Raw genomic sequence first — 18,324 nt, forward strand, 5'->3', positions numbered from 1 at the left:
AACTTCTATTAAAGAGTGTGGGAGTGAGGGATGGCCTGACTAGCTTAAAATGTTACTTTCCAGAAACTTCTGTTTTAAGGTCGCCAATTGATGCTAAAAGAAAACGCTTGGGATGGACCCAGTCTTCAGCTATCAATATTAACAAGTTTCCTTCAAAATTGCAGATGTAAAAGAAACGTATGTAAAGAGCCTTCAATAGACCAACACCAATATCCTCTGGTTTAAACATACCCACGGAAGAAAACCAGCTTAATCTCACAATAATATTCTAACAACAGGACAAGTAACGGTTTGGAAACATTAGCAGAAAGGCAGGAACTGTATTTTTTTGGTGGGGGGAAGAGACACACACACACGCACCAGATGCTTAAGGCTTATTTAGTAAAGTTGGAGAAATCAAATCTTCCGCTCAATTCCTCCATTTAGTTTTTTAATTTTTCGGTTATGTGGTGGTGGCGGCGGCAATGTCCCAACCCTGTATTTTACCCTGAGAAGAAGCAGTATTGAACTAAAACCGCATACAGGGCACCCCAGCTGCGTGCTACGCAACAAAACAAAATTGTCCCTTTTTGCAACCAACCTAAATTGCGATGCTTGTTCACCGATCCCACCCTGCGTTGAGCATCGTCTCAAGAAACCCAACTTCCTCGGGCGTGGCACAAATTTGAGATTTTCAGAACAATCTTCTTGGGACTTCAAACGATACGTCACTGCGCGGAAAACGCATCAGGCGGGATCCCCTACTTCGGAAAATGCCATTTCTTCCATTTTTTTCCTTTCTTTCCAGACAATTCCTAGCTAGCTGCAGTAACTGCACCTAGCTAGCTTTAGGTGTAAAAAAAGTAGATTTTGGGTGCTACGTTCTCTCTCTCTTTTTTTTTTTACCCCTAAGCAGTTGCACTGTGTATTTGTCTCATTCATTTCCCAGCTAATTTTAAATACACCTTGCTTAAGGTTAGCACTGGTTCAGAACAGTAACCTCCTTAACATGGAAAATAATCCGTTAACTCTGGAGTCATAATAATTTTAAAAAAAACAGCTAAAGTGCTCTTTCAAAACAAAATGTTTATGCTTATCTTAGTAGCCACCAGACGAAAACCACTGATTTCTCCATCTGGAAACAGCTTTGCATTGAAAATCTGGAAACGGCTTGCATTTTCAAGTTAGAGGAGCTCTCTCTCTCTCTCTCTCTCTCTCTCACACACATACACACACACACACACACAACAGCTCCTTTCAACGGTCACCCCAATTCTTGCCAGGAATACACTGTTAAAATGATATTAATATTTTCTGGCAAGCTAACCCAAAACAAAAACACCGCCAAGCGTACGCAGTAAAACACACGAAACCTTCAGGCGCTCTACAAATCATCTTTGCATTTATCCCACGCTCCCATCGACAAGTTTTGAATTCAGCGACAACGTTTGAAAGGATTAAGGCTTCCGGAGTCTTCGAACCCAGGGCCGGCAGGGGACAGGCTGGTGCGGTGCGGTGCAGACACACCTTACCCGTAGGAGTGGCTTGTCTTAGGCTCGCTCGTCTGTGCAAATTAAATAAATTGTCTACATGAGCCCTTGGAAACAGATCCACGTGGTTCACAACGGAGCAGTTGAGTTAGAGATAGGTGGAAGAGAAGCCCATCGCTTGCCTGGCCAGGACAGCGTCGTGAACGCTCGGGAAGAACAAGTCCCATAAGGCTGCTTTCTCAAAAAAATGCAGTCTGGTGAGGTTGTCCATGACAGAGCCTGGTGGGAATAAAAGGAAAAAAACAACACACACACACACTTTCAGGCATGTATTAGATAGCAAGAGTCAGGTATTCATTTAAGATACAGGTAGTCCTTGAGATACAACCCAGTGGTGAGTCCTTATACAGGTAGTCCTTGAGATACAACCCAGTGGTGGAATTCATCCGGTTCGCACGGATTCGGTAGAACTGGTAGCTAAATTTTGCCGAGTTCGGAGTTTTCTAACTTTTGTTTCTTCTGTATTCTATCTTATAATCTAATCTGTATATATCTGATAGTATGATTTACTATCAATTTTATTGTGGATATATATATATATATATATATATATATATATATATATATATATATATATATATATATATATATATATATTTGTGTAAATTACTAACAAAGAATTAAAGGGAAACTGAGATGCATTTCTGACTCCTTAGTCGTCCTCAGTCAGCTATACCCTTCTGAGATTCGATATATATATTAAATTTTATATAAATTTTATATTAAATTTTGTTTTATTATATAAATATATATACTGTATGTATGTGTGTGTGTGTGTGTATGTATACACACACACACACACACACACACACACATACATAGAGAGTTTTATTTTAAACGTTGTAAAGCCGCCCAAGAAGTTGCCTCATAAGCGAGATGGGCGGCAAAGAAATTGAATAAAATAAATGACGAAACTTACATGAAATGTATGGAATAAAATATCTTGGTTTCCTAACATTTGGCTCCTTCTGTATTTTATCTTACAGTCAAACTTAGTAAAACGTATAAAGGGACAACTGCGTGTCATTTCAAATCAGTGTTAATTCCTGTTCCCCCATTGTTTCCCTAACCCTTTCCTTCGTTAGCCAAAGTCTCTTATCAGAAAATCCTTTTTACCACTTATCGGAAAGACCTTTTTACTGTTTGTCAGAAAGTCCATATTTAAAAGCTAATCCAATCCTGGGCTGTATAAACAGAGGCATAGAATCAAGATCACACGAAGTGTCAGTACCGCTTTGTAGAGCCCTAGTGAGGCCACACCTGAAATACTGCAGCCAGTTTTGGTCACCACATCCCAAAAAAAGATGTTGAGACCTTGGTAAAAATTCAGAGAAGAGCAACTAAGATGATCCAAGGCCTGGAGACTAAAACATACGAAGAACGGCTGCGGGACTTGGGCTTGGCCAGTCTAAAGAAAAGAAGAAATAGGGGAGACATGATAGCAGCGTTCCGGTATTTGAGGGGCTGCCCCAAAGAAGAGGGGGTCAAATTATTCTGCAAAGCACCAGAGGGAAGGATGAGAAACAATGGATGGAAGGTGATCAAGGAGAGAAGCAACGTAGAACTAAGGAGAAACTTTCTGACAGTGAGGACAATTAACCAGTGGAACAGCTTGCCACCAGAAATCATGTGCGCTCCATCACTGGAGGTTTTTAAGAAGAGGCTAGAAGACATTCACTTGTCTGAGATGATTTAGGTTCTCCCGCTTGAGCAGGGGGCTGGACTAGAAGACCTCCAGGGTCCCTTCCAGCTTCTGTTCTATTCAAATGTTCCTGTTGTGATTGGGTAACAGGTTTGTGTTTCTCAAACAAAAGTCACTTTTACCCTATTTGGAGTAATTTACTCAGGTTTGAGAAACGCAGTTATGCAAAGCTACGCAGTATAATTCTTACAAGCGAAAGCAAAAAAATGTTTTCCTTCCTTGGGGAAGAGTTGATGATTTCTGTCAGGGAAAGCTTTATTTGGCTCACGATCCTGACACGTTCAGTTGTTTATGGAGGAAGGACTGTTCTGCACTCAGCTAAAGCCCTTGGGAATAATATCAACTTTTTGGCACAAGCGTCAAAAGTTTATTTAAAACTACGCCTCTCTCTCTTTCTCTCTCACATTTTACCTTTAACTGGAGTCCAATACTGATATACGGTATATTTTTCTCTTTTTAAAAAAAAGGTTTTTTCACCTTTCGCCTTTTGGGAACCTTCCACTTTTCCAAAACATTTTGCAAAATAGATATTTGTAAGCCCAGCTCATCCTCGACTGACGGACGCAACTGAAGCCAACATTTCTGCCCCTAAGTGAGACATTAGTTTAAGCGGATTTTGCCCTATTTTAAGTATGACCCAGTTGCCGAGCGTCCGAATTTTGACACTGACACTTTTCGACACTTTTGATTTTGATCAGGGGGGAGGCTGCAACAGTCGTTAGTGTGAAAATGGGTCCTAAGTCAACTTTTTTTTCAGCGCTGTTGTAACTTCGAAGGATCGTTAAAGGACTATCTGTACAAATGCAAATATGTACTCGTATAATTCCAATTCTGCAAGGAATCACTTATCTTACTTGCTGTGATGTAAGACCTCACTTTGAAGCTCAAATCCTTTGGCCACCTAATGAGAAGGAAGGACTCACTGGAGAAGAGCATCATGCTGGGAAAGGTTGAGGGCAAGAGAAGAAGGGGACGACAGAGAAGGAGGTGGCTGGATGGAGTCACCGAAGCAGGAGGCGTGAGCTTAAATGGACTCCAGAAGATGGCAGAGGACAGGAAGGCCTGGAGGAACATTGTCCATGGGGTCGCGAGGGGTCAGACATGACTTCGCAACTAACAACAACAAAGACCTCACTTGGTGGTTAAAGAACATGGTGAACTTCCACCCATCATGTTTGGCTAGGTAAGAATTCCGGTGTAGTAAATTTGGGAGGCATCAGGTTGACGAATACTAGACAGAACATCAATGTCCTAATGACTGTAGGAAAATTTAACCCACGCTTCTCCGACTTACTATTGCAGGCCGTTATACAGACCGAAACCCCAATTTCTTCGTATTCTTTTATAATCTGCAACAGGGAAAGAAAATAACTTTCGGTTACTTTTTCAGGATTTAGCAAAGCTCATCCATTCCATGATTATCAATCTGCTATGAAAATTCCCTCTTACAAGTTGATTTCCACAACTTCTGCAGAAGTTGTGAATGCTCCAACACTGCAAGTTTTTAAGGAGAGACTGGACAACCATTTGTCTGAAACGGTATAGATCTCCTGCCTGAGTAGGGGGTTGGACTAGAAGACCTCCAAGGTCCCTTTCCAGCTCTGTTTCTTCTCTTATTCTGTATCATTTTAACTTGGCCCACTTCTCCTCCGAGTGCATGAAAGAGCATATAATTAAGCAGCTGCTTCATTGGCAGAAGGAGCGATTAAAACCGGTATTCATTCACCGCTTCTGGTGGCAGGTTGTTCCACTGGTTAATTGTTCTAACTGTCAGGCAGTTTCTCCTGAGTTCCAGGTTGCTTCTCTCCTTGATTATTCCATCCGTTGCTTCTTGTCCTGCCTTCAGGGGCTTTGGAGAATTGCTTGACTCCCTCTTCTTTGGGGCAGGCCCTGAGATACTGGAAGACCGCTATCTTGTCTCCCCTGGTCCTTCTCTTCATTAAACTAGACATACCCAATTCCAGCAACCGTTCCTTGTATGTTTTAACCTCCAGTCCCCAGGCAGTACGTACCGAGTGAAGGGCTTTTGCTCCAACGGAATCCACAAAGTTCACGGGTGAAAAATCGAGAATGATGGAGTGGACGTGGCTTCCCGACATCATAAAATGTTCCATTTCCTCCGGAGAGTCATTTTCCGGAGTTGCTTCGGCCGCTGAGAATTTCCCGTTAAGTGAGACTTCATTTTGCAATACCTCATGCTTGATACCGCGCTCCATGTCTTTCGTCTTTTTAAATATTTTTTTTTCCGTTTCGTTCGAGACAAGGTGTCAATACGAAATACCAGGCGACAGGAAAAAAGACAAACGAAGACAAAAAAAAAGGAGACAAAACAATGAAAATATTTAAAAAGGTGCATTAAAAAAAACCCAACGAACAGCACATACACACGTTATCCCCTCTATTGAATACTGATTAATACATTACTATAAAATGAGTTGTGACACTTTGCCCTCTTTAAACTACTAAGTCTACGCGCAAATTATTGACCTGTGTCCTGCATATTATGTTAGTGAGGAAATAGTGAACGTGAAGAAGAATACCAAAACCAAACCAAACAAAAGTTTAAGAATTGAAATCCACTCACAGGATCTCCTTTTGTGATCCTCTGAGAAGCAAAATCAATCAGAATTAGAATAGACTAAAAGGTGGAAGGGACCTTGGAGGTCTTCTAGTCCAGCCCCCTGCTCAAGCAGGAGAACCTACACCATTTCAGACAGGTGACTGTCTAGCCTCTTCTTAAAAATCTCACTTAACAATCATGTTACTAACTGAACGACTGCAATGATTCATTTAAGAACTAGGGCAAGAGACGTCATAAAATGGGGCAAAGCTCACTAGACGAATGTCTCACTTAGCAACAGAAATGTGTGGGTGTGTGTGGGTGTCAGTTGTGGTTGTAAGTCGAGGAATACCTGTATTCTCCCTTTATTGGTGCAAATCTCTTAGCAGGGGGCTGGAATAGAAGACCTCCAAGGTTCTGTTCTGTTCTGTTCTGTTCTGTTCTGTTCTATTCTGTTCTGTTCTGTTCTGTTCTATTCTATTCTATTCTTCATTATTTTATTCTATTCTATTCTATTCTATTCTATTCATTCCATATTTTCTATTCTATTCTATTCTATTCTATTCTTCATTCCTATATTCTATTCTATTCTATTCTATTCTATTCTATTCTATTCTATTCTATTCTATTCTATTCTATTCTATTCTAATTCTATTCTTATTTCTATTCTATCCTTATTTCTTTTCTATTCTATTCTATTCTATTCTATTCTATTCTATTCTATTCTATTCTTTTCTATTCTATTATTTCTGTTCTGTTCTATTCTATTCTGTTCTATTCTATTCTATTCCATTCTATTCTTATTTCTATTCTATCCTTATTTCTATTCTATTCTATTCTATTCTATTCTATTCTATTCTATTCTATTCTTATTTCTGTTCTATTCTATTCTTAATTCTATTCTATTCTATTCTATTTCTAATTCTATTCTTATTTCTGTTCTGTTCTATTCCATTCCATTCCAAATTCTATTCCATTCCATATTACTACTACTACCTACTACTACTACTACTACTATACTATTCCAATCAGTGACTCTGAAACCCAAGCCAGTCTGTATTCCCCAATGTGTTTCAAACTTACCAACTTCAAGATGGCTTTCTTCTGCTGTTCATCCAGCCGCTTCAGTTCCCTGTCGTGTCTTTTTCGTGCTTTTTTCTTGGCTGCCGATATTTTACCCGGATCAACACCAGTCTGCCCCCCAACAGAAAGGAAAATCTCAGGAAGATTTGTCTCACCTCGCAACAGAAGCCAAAGGAACGCCAGCGTGCCTGGCTGAGGAACTCTGGGAGTTGAAGTCCACAAGTAGGAGGTCTTCAAACTTGGCCCTTTGACGACTGGTGGACTTCAACTCCCAGAATTCCTCAGCCAGGCACGCTGGCTGAGGAACTCTGGGAGTTGAAGTCCACAAGTAGGAGGTCTTCAAACTTGGCCCTTTGACGACTGGTGGACTTCAACTCCCAGAATTCCTCAGCCAGGCACGCTGGCTGAGGAATTCTGGGAGTTGAAGTCCACAAGTCATCAAAGGGCCAAGTTTGAAGACCCCTCCCAGAATTCCTCAGCCGGGCACGCTGGCTGAGGAATTCTGGGAGTTGAAGTCCACCAGTCGTCAAAAGGCCAAGTTTGAAGAGCCCTGTTATAATATAATCAATGTTCAGACGCTCGGCAACTGACTCCTATTTATGATGGTCGCAGTGTCCCGGGGTTATTTTCCAAGCTTCTGACCAGCAAAGTCCATGGGGAAAGGCAGATTCACTTAACAACCACGTTACTAAATTGACAACCCTGCACTGACTCACTTAACGACTGTGGCAAGGGAGGGCGTAAAAGGGGGCCAAACTCCCTTGAGAACTGTCTCACTTAGCAACCTAAATTTTGGGCTCAGTTCTGACCATCAGTCAAGATTTACCTGTCCTGGACTGTACCATTGAAAACCGCAGTGGAAGACATAAAATATTTGAGTATCACCGTCCTCACCTTTGTCTCATTTTTTTAAAAAGCGGGGAAGAATAAAACCGGCATCTTACGTAGAAATGCTAGTCTTAACTCTCTAAGTGCAGGTTTTTGGTTTGTTTTTTTTTTAAGATTGAGAACACCACTCTCTTCCTGTCTCCCCACCCACCAAAGTCTGTAATTCTAGAGCCCAACAAAGGTCTGTTTCATGAGTTTCCTTGTACAATTGGACAGTGGAATGAATAACAGGAAGAAATAAATTCGTTTACCTTTCTTTTCAATGCGCTGGTAAATAACTCACTGTTGGCAAAATAGAGCGGTGCGTTGGCCTGGAATATTTTAATCCCAGGACATTCTTTTACCTAAATTGTGGCAGAATTAAAACAAGTCGTAAGGGGGATCCTGGTTAAGTTTGCACAGAATTAAATTCAGCAGAACCTGCAGGAATAGCTACTTGTTTAATCTTTATTTTTTTTTTTATTAAAGAGTTTTACAAAAACAAAATTTTACAATATATCCCCAAATCCCTCCCACCCCAAACCCACCCACTTCCCCCCCCCACTTCCCCGAGCTAAATACAGGATTATAATTACAATAATCCTATTCTAAATAAAAATTATGCATAATATACAATTAACCAAATTCATAATGCGCTTTAACTCCCCTTTAACATAACTACAAACAACGTGCCAATAACAATATCCCACTAAAATCTACTCATAAGCTAAATGGAACTTTTTAGTCCCATATTTGTTTTGAATATAATTTATCCATCTCCTCCAAACTGAAATATATCTTTCCTGTGAATGATCTTTCAAATAAGCAGAAATCTTAGACATTTCTGCAAGATTCGAAACTTTAAACACCCATTCTGCTACTTGTTTAATCTTAGAAAAGGAGGTGATTCCATTTCCTGGATGGCCTTCTTGCTAACGCAAAATCAAAAGATTAGCGTTTCTACGGGACTATTTTTCTGGACACAAAAGTTGCAGAGGTTATTTCTGTGTCTGGGAAAAAATGGGAAAGCCCCCCCCCCTTTTTTTTTTAAGGATTAAAAATAGAATTGTATTTGTACAATCCTAAAACACTGTAAATTTTGCTCTCCTCCCCCCGTCAAAACATATTTTCCTGTCCACGCTTCCCTAATTCTGGCGAGGTTTATTCCCAAGTTAATTGGCAGTTATAAACGTTGCCTTCATGGATTGTTTACACTCCAAATTTGCAGCAAAATTCTCCTTTTTTTTTGGGCAGACCGCTAAACTTATGTTCTAGTCGTTGGGATGACTTTGTTGTGATTCAGGGTCAGCCTGTGGGTTCGGCAGTTGGGTCGGACAACTCAGAGGAGGAGGAGGGGGGTGTTGAAGATCTTGCTGATGAGAGCCCTCAGCCAGGCCCCTCCCACCTGGTCACGATGGAGACCCAGCTGTGTGAGCCTGACAGCGTGGATGAAGATGACCCACAGCTGGCCCTGTTCAAGGACGCCCGACGCAGGAGGCAGTCAATCAGGAGTAAACAGAGGAAGGCAATGGGGCACCTCGGAAGGAGGCAGAGAGAAGCCACGCCCTGAACTGTATAAAAGGGGAATGCGTGGGAGGGCTGGTTTGCTGAAGGCAACCGCTTGATTAGTTCCTGTTTCATAGTTCCTGTATCATGGTTGGTGTCTTGTTTTGCTCTGTTTTATCTTAATAAATTTGGCAGGCTTAATTCCAGCCTCTTGCCGTTTGTAAAGGGGTTGTCCCTGCCTTTTCTGCAGGGCCGATAGCAGGCTGGTACAGAACAGACTTTCCCAAGCGAAGCAGAGCTGTTTAATCTTCTTTGTCCTAATAAAGACCAACAACTTTCACAACACATCTGCAGCAAACAAAACTGGCAAGCCAGCTGGCTTGGCAAGAAAAACGCTTGTCAAATTAGGATTACATAATTTTTACACGGAGCCTTTCTAATCCTTACCATCCTGCATGCAGAATGGCAGATTCTCAGAGCAAGCTTATGCTAAAGAACGCATTGCGTGCTTTATGTATACTTTATATAATACTTCATGGATCAAGGCAAAAGTTCCCCTTGACCAGTTGTGTCTGATTCGAGGGGGTGATGTTTATCTCTGTTTCCTAGCGTAAAAAGCCAGCATTGGTCCAAAGATGCTTCCGTGGTCACGTAACCAGCATGGCTATAGACCGAGGCACACGGAACACGGTTACCTTCTCACCAAAGTGGTACCTATTTATCTACTCGCATTTGCATGCTTTCAAACTGCTGGGTGGACAGGAGCTGGAGCAAAGAACGGGCGCTCACCCCATTGTGCAGCATTTGGCTCTCAATCCTGGACCATCAGCTTTCCATCAGTGGATTCTGAAGTATGGATCAGCCTTAGATCTGGAAACCTGAGATGGATTCCGAAGCGTGGATCAACCTTTCTGATCTGGAAACCTTCTGAGGTGGAATCTGATTTGGAAAGCTTTTGATCTTCTGGACAAATTCTTCCTAGCTTTAGTTCAACCCAATCAATCTATTGAGGATTCCTGCAAGAACCTTTTCTTTCGTGGATCAGAAGTGGCAAGGCCGGAGTATGCGTGGAAGGTACCCCGTGAGGTCCCTATTGAACCGGCCCATTTTTAACTGAACTCATTAATTTTGTGTGTCTTCCGGAGTCCCAGATCTCTTACCTCTTTGTACAGTTCCACATCACAATAAATATCCGTGTTATGAATCTGGCCGAGGATTCTATACTGGGGGCTGTGGAGGAAAACGACAGACATAGAACATGTTATTTGGTTTAGAGTGGAGAAATCTCAGGACCTGGTGTACTTGAGTGGGGCAGAATTCTTAGAAATATTTTTTTCTTAAAAAACACACCAAACCTGTCACTTTACTGGCTGTGTCCAAAGTTTATCTTCACTATCAAAACAGGTTCTCCTGCTTTGAACCTGACTCACCGATCAAGAAATAAAGTAGGCAAACTTCAGCTAACAAAAATAAGCAGTTATATAATCCAAGCCTTTACAAGACATTTCCTGACAGTGAGGACAATTAACCCGCGGAACCACCTGCCTCCAGAAGCTGTGGGTGCTCCAACACTGGAAGTTTTTAAGAAGAGGCTGGACAGTCATTTGTCTGAAATGGTCATGGGTTTCCTGCCTGAGCAGGGGGTTGGACTAGATGACCTCCAAGGTCCCTTCCAACTTTTTTTCCCAACACTGGAAAAAAGTGACTTGAGGACCGTTTTTCAGAGTTGTGACCGTTGCAGCATCCTCAACGGTCGCGTGATTTACATTCGGGTGCTTGGCAGCTGACTCACACTTATGACGGAGTGTGTCTCGCGATCCCCTCTGGCGACCTTCCGACAAGCAAAGTCAAAGGGAAAGGCAGATTCACTTCAAAACCGTGTTACTAACTTGCCCCCCCCGCGGTGATTCGCTTAACAAAGGTGGCAGGAAAAGTCGTAAAAATGGGACGAAAGTCACTTAACCCAACGTCTCACTTAGCGACCTAAATTTTGGGCTCGACTGCGGCCGTAAATTGAGGACTAACCTGTATTAGGACCGTTTTGCTGCCTTGAGTTACTTGGGATAAAAAGGCGAGATTCGAAACTGAATCAAATCAATGAAGTAAGTGAATTAAATAAACAAATTAAATAAAAAGAAAGAAAAAAAGAAAGAAAGAAAGAAGGAAGGAAGAAAGAAAGAAAGAAAGAAAGAAAGAAAGAAAGAAAGAAAGAAAGAAAGGGTTCAGTCAACGAGATGGGCAAAAGGAAGCAGAAAGGAGGGAGGGAGAGAAGGAAGGAAGGAAGGAAGGAAGGAAGGAAGGAAGGAAGGAAGGAAGGAAGGAAGGAAGGAAGGAAGAAAGAGAAAGAAAGAAGGAAGAAAGAAAGAAAGAAAGAAAGAAAGAAAGAAAGAAAGAAAGAAAGAAAGAAAGAAAGGGGTCAGTCAACGAGATGGGCAAAAGGAAGCAGAAAGGAGGGAGGGAGAGAAGGAAGGAAGGAAGGAAGGAAGGAAGGAAGGAAGGAAGAAAGAGAAAGAAAGAAGGAGAAAGAAAGAAAGAAAGAAAGAAAGAAAGAAAGAAAGAAAGAAAGAAAGAAAGAAAGAAAGAAAGAAAGAAAGGGGTCAGTCAACGAGATGGGCAAAAGGAAGCAGAAAGGAGGGAGGGAGAGAAGGAAGGAAGGAAGGAAGGAAGGAAGGAAGGAAGGAAGGAAGGAAGAAAGAGAAAGAAAGAAAGAAAGAAAGAAAGAAAGAAAGAAAGAAAGAAAGAAAGAAAGAAAGAAAGGGGTCAGTCAACGAGATGGGCAAAAGGAAGCAGAAAGGAGGGAGGGAGAGAAGGAAGGAAGGAAGGAAGGAAGGAAGGAAGGAAGGAAGAAAGAAAGAAAGAAAGAAAGAAAGAAAGAAAGAAAGAAAGAAGGGGCAGGCAACAAGATGGGCAAAAGAAAGCAGAGAGGGAAGGAAGGAAGGAAGGAAGGAAGGAAGGAAGGAAGGAAGGAAGGAAGGAAGGAAAGGAAAGAAAGAAAGAAAGAAAAGTGTAAAAAACAAACCGAGAACTTTCTTTTACGAGTTGAAAAGTTAAATGTCACCTTTGGGTCCTGTAGACAATGGTAACCACGGCAAACGAGATCGAGGTGAGCAAGCCGTAATCTAGCCCCAGAAACACCGAGGCAAGAAAAGCTACAATCCAAATGGCCTAAAAAAAATAAAATCAAAGAATCATCCAATCTGTAATATACAGTTTATTGTCTCTGGAGATTCTCAGTCCATCCAGCTCATGGTTGTCCCAAAGGTGCTTTTTCGGGGGCAACATGTTTTTTTTTCTTTGAAGATGTTTCACTTTTCATCCCAGAAGCTTCTTCAGCTCTGACTGGATTGTGGGGAATGGAAGGATTTATACTCCTTGCAGAGAGCTGGTCCTTTGCCTTCTTTTAAAGAGTCGTTGAGACCACTTGGAGAAGACTCCACAGCCATTTGCACCACTCAGGTGACCCTGAGGACACAGGTAAACCTCCCAGTGCCTCAACAACTCGCTAAAAGAAGGCAAACGACCAGCTGTCTGCAAGGAGGATAAATCCTTCCGTTCCCCGCCATTCGGTCAGAACCTGAAGAAGCTTCTGGGATGAGAAGCGAAACCTCTTCAAAGAAAAACAAAGGAAGTCCAGTTGCCTCCTGAAAAAAGCACCTTCGGGACATACACTTTATTGTTTTTCAATGTGACCGTCTGGGCTTGAGACAGTCTTGAAATGGCAGCAGGCTAACTGTTTCTCCATTTCCACGTGTGGCAATTTATACCGAACGAACTAATCGGACGCAGGTTTCTAAATGTTTTTCAATTTATTGATGCAAAACAAAGCACGAATTCTTCCCTGATCCTGTCACTAGCTAAAAAGACCCTCAAACACAAACCCACAGAAGGATCCAGTGGAACTGCTTGCCTCCAGAAATTGTGGCTGCTCCATCACTGGAGGTTTTTAAGAAGGGACTGGACAGTCACATGTCTGAGATGGTATCGGTTCTCCTGTTTGAACTGGGGGCTGGACTAGAAGACCTCCAAGGTCCCTTCCAGCTCTATTCTATTCTGTTCTATTCCATTCCATTCCATTCCATTCCATTCTATTCCATATGTTCTATTCTATTCTATTCTATTTATCATATTGACTTCTCTTAGAGACCAAGACCATATTCTTAATTCCATTATTCTATTCTATTCTATTCTATTCTATTCTATTCTATTCTATTCTATTCTATTTTTCATTCCATTATTCTATTCTTCATTCTATTCTTCTATTCTATTCTTCATTCTATTATTCTATTCTATTCTTCATTCCATTATCCTATTCTATTCTATTCTATTCTATTCTATTCTAATTATTCTATTCTATTCTATTCTATTCCATTCCATTCTATTTTCCATTCCATTATTCTATTCTTCATTCTATTATTCTATTCTATTCTTCATTCCATTATTCTATTCTATTCTATTCTATTCTGTTCTGTTCTGTTCTTCTGTTCTGTTCCAGTTCTGTTTCAATTCTGTTCTATTCCATTCCATTCCCCTCCCAGATCCTGAAGCATCATTGTACTTGAATGAATTGATTCTTAGATGGATGTTTTTCCTTGTGCAATGTAACAGCGACAGGGGAATGCAGGACTAAGTGCAGCAAGTTAAAAATAAGGGGTAAAAAACTGAAGAAAAATCACTCACCAGTTCAATCTTGCTGGTTCTCCAAAAGTGGGCGATATCTGCAAACTGTTTGAACATGCCTTTCAGATTGACCATCACAATTGCGGCCAGCACAGTCTAAGAAAACAATTTGAGAATAGTATGATTTATTTATTTACTTTTTGGTCTGAATTCATGTAAAAAATCATTCCAAGCATCTAGCCGTGTGCATGCCTTCAAAAAAATAATAATAATAATAATTCCAAACGTGACAAGAATAAAGCATTCAAGGAAACAAGAAATACTTTGATTTTTTTTCTGGGCGCGCGTTTCTCAGAAACCGATGAGATGCTTTTATGACAACTGCCAGCAATATCTTTCAGATGGCTGCTTTCCTAGTTTTTGCCTTTTTAAAAAAAGGTTAGCCTGAAACTAACCTTGGTGGAGCCGTGGGCTAATGCCTCCTTAAGTAACACCAGCTGCCTGCAATCAGTGCAGGTTCGAGTCCCACCAGGCTCAAGGTTGACTCAGCCTTCCATCCTTCCGAGGTAGGTAAAATGAGGACCCAGATTGTTGGGGGCAATTAAGCTGACTCTGTAAACTGCTTAAGAGAGGGCTGTAAAGCACTGTGAAGCGGTGTATAAATCTAAGTGCTATTGCTATCTATCATCTATGTATATCATTCATCTATCATCTATATCTGTCTGTCTGTCTGTCTATCTATCTATCTATCAATCATCTATCATCATATGGCTATTATCTATCCATATCTATCTATCTATCTATCTATCTATCTATCTATCTTGGTGGAGCAGTGGGCTAATGCCTCCTTAAGTAACACCAGCTGCCTGCAATTCGTGCAAGTTCGAGTCCCACCAGGCTCAAGGTTGACTCAGCCTTCCATCCTTCCCAGGTAGGTAAAATGAGGACCCAGATTGTTGGGGGCAATAAGCTGACTTTGTAATAATGCCGCTTGGGTGTGTGTGTGTGAAAGCCCTAATAAGCAGGCATATACATAGAATGAAGGCTACTGCTAAGCACATTGATTTGTGCTTCTTAGATTGTAAGCCGCCCTGAGTCTTCGGAGAAGGGGGGGATATAAATGGGACTAAAAAAACAACAACTGGGTGTGCCTGCTTGCTGACAAACTAGTTTAAATCTGTCAATTGCAAACAGTTTCTTCGATCTGATGAGAAAGCATAATAAAATATATTCACTGTAATTAAGGACATAGGCAATCTTCTGTTGGGACAACAAATTGCCAAAGTCTCTTCTTAAGTCAAATTTGTATATGAGCTGTTACAGTATTATGATGTAGTAATAGCACTCAGCACTTAAGGCTTATATACCGCTTCACAGTGCCTTACAGCCCTCTCTGAGCGGTTTAAAGAGTCAGCCTATATTTCTCCCAACAATCTGGGTCCTCCTTTTACCGACCTCGGAAGGATGGAAGGCTGAGTCAATCTTGAGCCCTATCAGGATTGAACTCTGTGGGCAGAGTCAGCCTGCAATGCTGCATTCTAACCACCATGCGCCAAAATAGCATTGTGTGATGGATTTGAATCAACGTGTATTCAACTCGAATTTTGCTACAACAGGCTCTGTTCTTAACCACGGCTCGTCCTTAAACCAAGACATTCTTAGCCTGGGGACTTCCTGAATTCAGAGAGAACTTTAGAAAAAGCTAGTGGTGTTTATGTGGAGAAGGATACAGGATTAAAGTATCTAACATTTACCTATGATGTGGGTTTCCAATTCTGAGACAACCAAGCCGTAAGAAAGCTCGGTTTAACAGACGCAGATATTGTGGCACGGTCAACAGGAATTTCAACGCTGCTTATTTAGACCTCTAGAGACCCACTTACCTGTGGCAAAGGTGAAAAGAGGTAACCAATGGCAAGGATCACCAAGAAAACCATAATGGAGGACAGAGTTCCTGCAATCTGAACAAAAATAAAAAATCAGAGAAACTTTTTTGTTAAGTATAAGGTCTAGGTCAGGATGTATCTGCTTCTCAGATGAAGTTCAGCTAATCAACCTGACAATTTTACGTACAAGTGCCATACACAGGTGGTGTCAGAATCCATTTATATCATATTCATAAATGGAATGTTTCAAACATTATTCCATGGATTCTGCCATCTCCCGAAGAGAAGAGAATGGATGTGTATTGAACCGGTATTAGGCATTTCAAAGGAAAGGAGAAGCCTTTTGAACTGGGGAAACAAAAGGGGGGGCTAGCATCTGGCTTGTGTCACGGAAGAGAGCAATAAACATGAAGGGTCCTAAGTTCCTTTTTCCCACGAGATGGATGATACGAGAGGAAGGATGGGGGACTGACCAAATGGGGTTAAGGGGGGTTAAACCGGGAACTCTTTATAAGGGTTTACTTCGTGGAATAATGTTAAGTCCTGTCTCGTTTCCTACAACCAAGCATGTCATAGTAAAGATTCTTTTTGGAATAGATTTGACTCCAAGAATTTTGTCTTCCTAAGACGTGGTTTGGGGTGGGTCCTGACAGGTGGTCCTCGACTTGCAGTCACAACTGAACCCCAAATTTCTGTTGCTAAGCGGGACACTGCGACCGTCAGAAATATGAGCCAGTTGCCAAGTGGCTGAATTTTGATCCTGTGACAACGGGGACATTACTCAAGCTAGTAAGGGGATGCCTTTTAACGGGACCAGCCACGTACCCTTTCTTAACTCTCCTTAACCAAAGGGAAAGGTGTCAGATTAAAAAAAGTCGGTATTTTTCCCACCTGCGTCTTCCCTCCGGTGCCTTCCTGAACGAGGCTCCGAGACATCGAGCAGGTGATAGCAAAGGTCTGGAAAAAGGATCCGGTGGAGTTACAGATGCCCAGCGCGATGAGTTCCTGGGAGAACAGAAAGGGGAGAGAAGAGGACGTGTAACAAACACGATTAAAGAAAACCACAGTGGCACGACGGATTAACATTCCCCACGAGGGAGAATATTTGTAGCTCAGGGCTGAAATGAGGGGCCTTTGGTGCTCTCTGAGCTGGGTTGTTTTCTTGCAAACCTTTCATGACCCAGCTAGGTAACATCATCAGTGCTAGAAGGGAGTAGGCTTTGTGGAATGATGGAGGAGGAGGAGGAGGAGGAGGACTGTAGGGTCCTTGGTGCTCTCTGAGCTTGCTTGTTTTCTTGCAGACATTTCATGACCCTAATTAGGCAACACCATCAGTGCTAGAAGGGTGGGGGTATTGTGGAATGATGGAGGAGGAGGAGGAGGAGGACTGTGGGGTCCTCGGTGCTCTCTGAGCTTGCTGGTTTCCTGGCAGACGTTTCATGACCCAGCTAGGTAACATCATCAGTGCTAGAAGGGAGTAGGGTGTCTGGAATGATGGAGGAGGAGGAGGACGACGAGGACTGCGGGGTCCTTGGTGCTCTCTGAGCTGGGTTGTTTTTTTGCAGACGTTTCATGACCCAGCTAGGTATCATCATCAGTGCTAGAAGGGAGGGGGGGTTGTGGAATGATGGAGGAGGAGGAGGAGGAGGAGGACAGCGACTGTGGGGTCCTCGGTGCTCTCTGAGCTTGGTGGTTTCCTGGCAGACGTTTCATGACCCAACTAGGTAACATCATCAGTGCTAGAAGGGAGTAGGGTGTCTGGAATGATGGAGGAGGAGGAGGAGGAGGACTTACAACCATGACTGAGCCCCAAAGCAAGACAGTTAGTAAGGGAGCTTTGCCCCGCTTTACGACCTTTCTGGCCACACTGGTTAAGTGAATCATTGCAGGTGTTACGTCAGCCACTGAGTTCGGCGGCTTCCCCTTGGCTCCGCTTGTCAGAAGGTGGCAAAAGGGGAATCAAGTGACCCCAGGGGGACGCTGCAACCGTCATAAATACGAGTCACTGGCCAAGCGTCCGAATTTTAACCACGTGAGACCACGGGGATGTCACAACGGCTGCAAGCACGAAAACTGGTCGCAGGTTACTCTTTCTCGGTGCTGTTGTAACTTCAAAGCACTAAGGGGAATGCTTGTACCGGGAAACGCATTTCATCGATTGCAGAGTGTTACCCAGGCCACGAGCAGCAAGGCCGAGGTTACAATTCGGTTACCTGATTTCCATCAACTGTGTAGCCGTGCTTGAGAGCAAAGATTTTAGCCATGGAGATGGTGATGGAGAAGCCTACGAGGGCTATAGCAATGGCATCCACAAACACTGCTGGGATCAGGCTGACGTCAGGAATTTGAGGACGGGATAATCTAGAAGAAGTGGGGGGGAAAATCAGTTACATTACAGGGCTACAGGGCTAGGCTGCATGAGCAGAGGGAGAGAATCAAGATCACGTGAAGGGTTAATACCACTTTACAAGGCCTTGGTAAGGCCACACTTGGAATACGGCATCCGGTTTTGGTCACCACGGTGTGAAAAAGATGTTCAGACTCCGGAAAGAGAGCAGAGAAGAGCAACAAAGA

The 18,324-nt window shown here is 42.4% G+C and overlaps 1 protein-coding gene across 4 annotated transcripts in view; it reads right to left on the reverse strand.

The window, feature by feature from the left end:
- Nucleotides 1–18,324, reverse strand: part of SLC26A5 (solute carrier family 26 member 5) — a 306,769-nt gene that overhangs the window by 264,958 nt on the left and 23,487 nt on the right. For 3 of the 4 annotated variants that reach the window (XM_083365841.1, XM_083365840.1, XM_083365839.1), the window contains 11 exons: nucleotides 17,964–18,111; nucleotides 16,642–16,755; nucleotides 15,748–15,825; nucleotides 13,925–14,020; nucleotides 12,306–12,412; nucleotides 10,408–10,477; nucleotides 8,014–8,106; nucleotides 6,875–6,985; nucleotides 5,244–5,456; nucleotides 4,526–4,580; nucleotides 1,046–1,748 (listed from right to left, as the gene is read on the reverse strand). In XM_083365841.1, the coding sequence (XP_083221967.1) occupies nucleotides 1,618–1,748; nucleotides 4,526–4,580; nucleotides 5,244–5,456; nucleotides 6,875–6,985; nucleotides 8,014–8,106; nucleotides 10,408–10,477; nucleotides 12,306–12,412; nucleotides 13,925–14,020; nucleotides 15,748–15,825; nucleotides 16,642–16,755; nucleotides 17,964–18,111 (1,216 nt within the window). In that variant the 3' untranslated portion in view covers nucleotides 1,046–1,617. Of the gene's footprint in view, nucleotides 1–1,045; nucleotides 1,749–4,525; nucleotides 4,581–5,243; nucleotides 5,457–6,874; nucleotides 6,986–8,013; nucleotides 8,107–10,407; nucleotides 10,478–12,305; nucleotides 12,413–13,924; nucleotides 14,021–15,747; nucleotides 15,826–16,641; nucleotides 16,756–17,963; nucleotides 18,112–18,324 lie in introns of those variants that run through there. The other variant, XR_014492870.1, reaches the window with a different exon arrangement.

This window comes from Vipera ursinii (assembly GCF_947247035.1).
Source record: "Vipera ursinii genome assembly, chromosome: 6".
NCBI lineage: Eukaryota > Metazoa > Chordata > Lepidosauria > Squamata > Viperidae > Vipera > Vipera ursinii.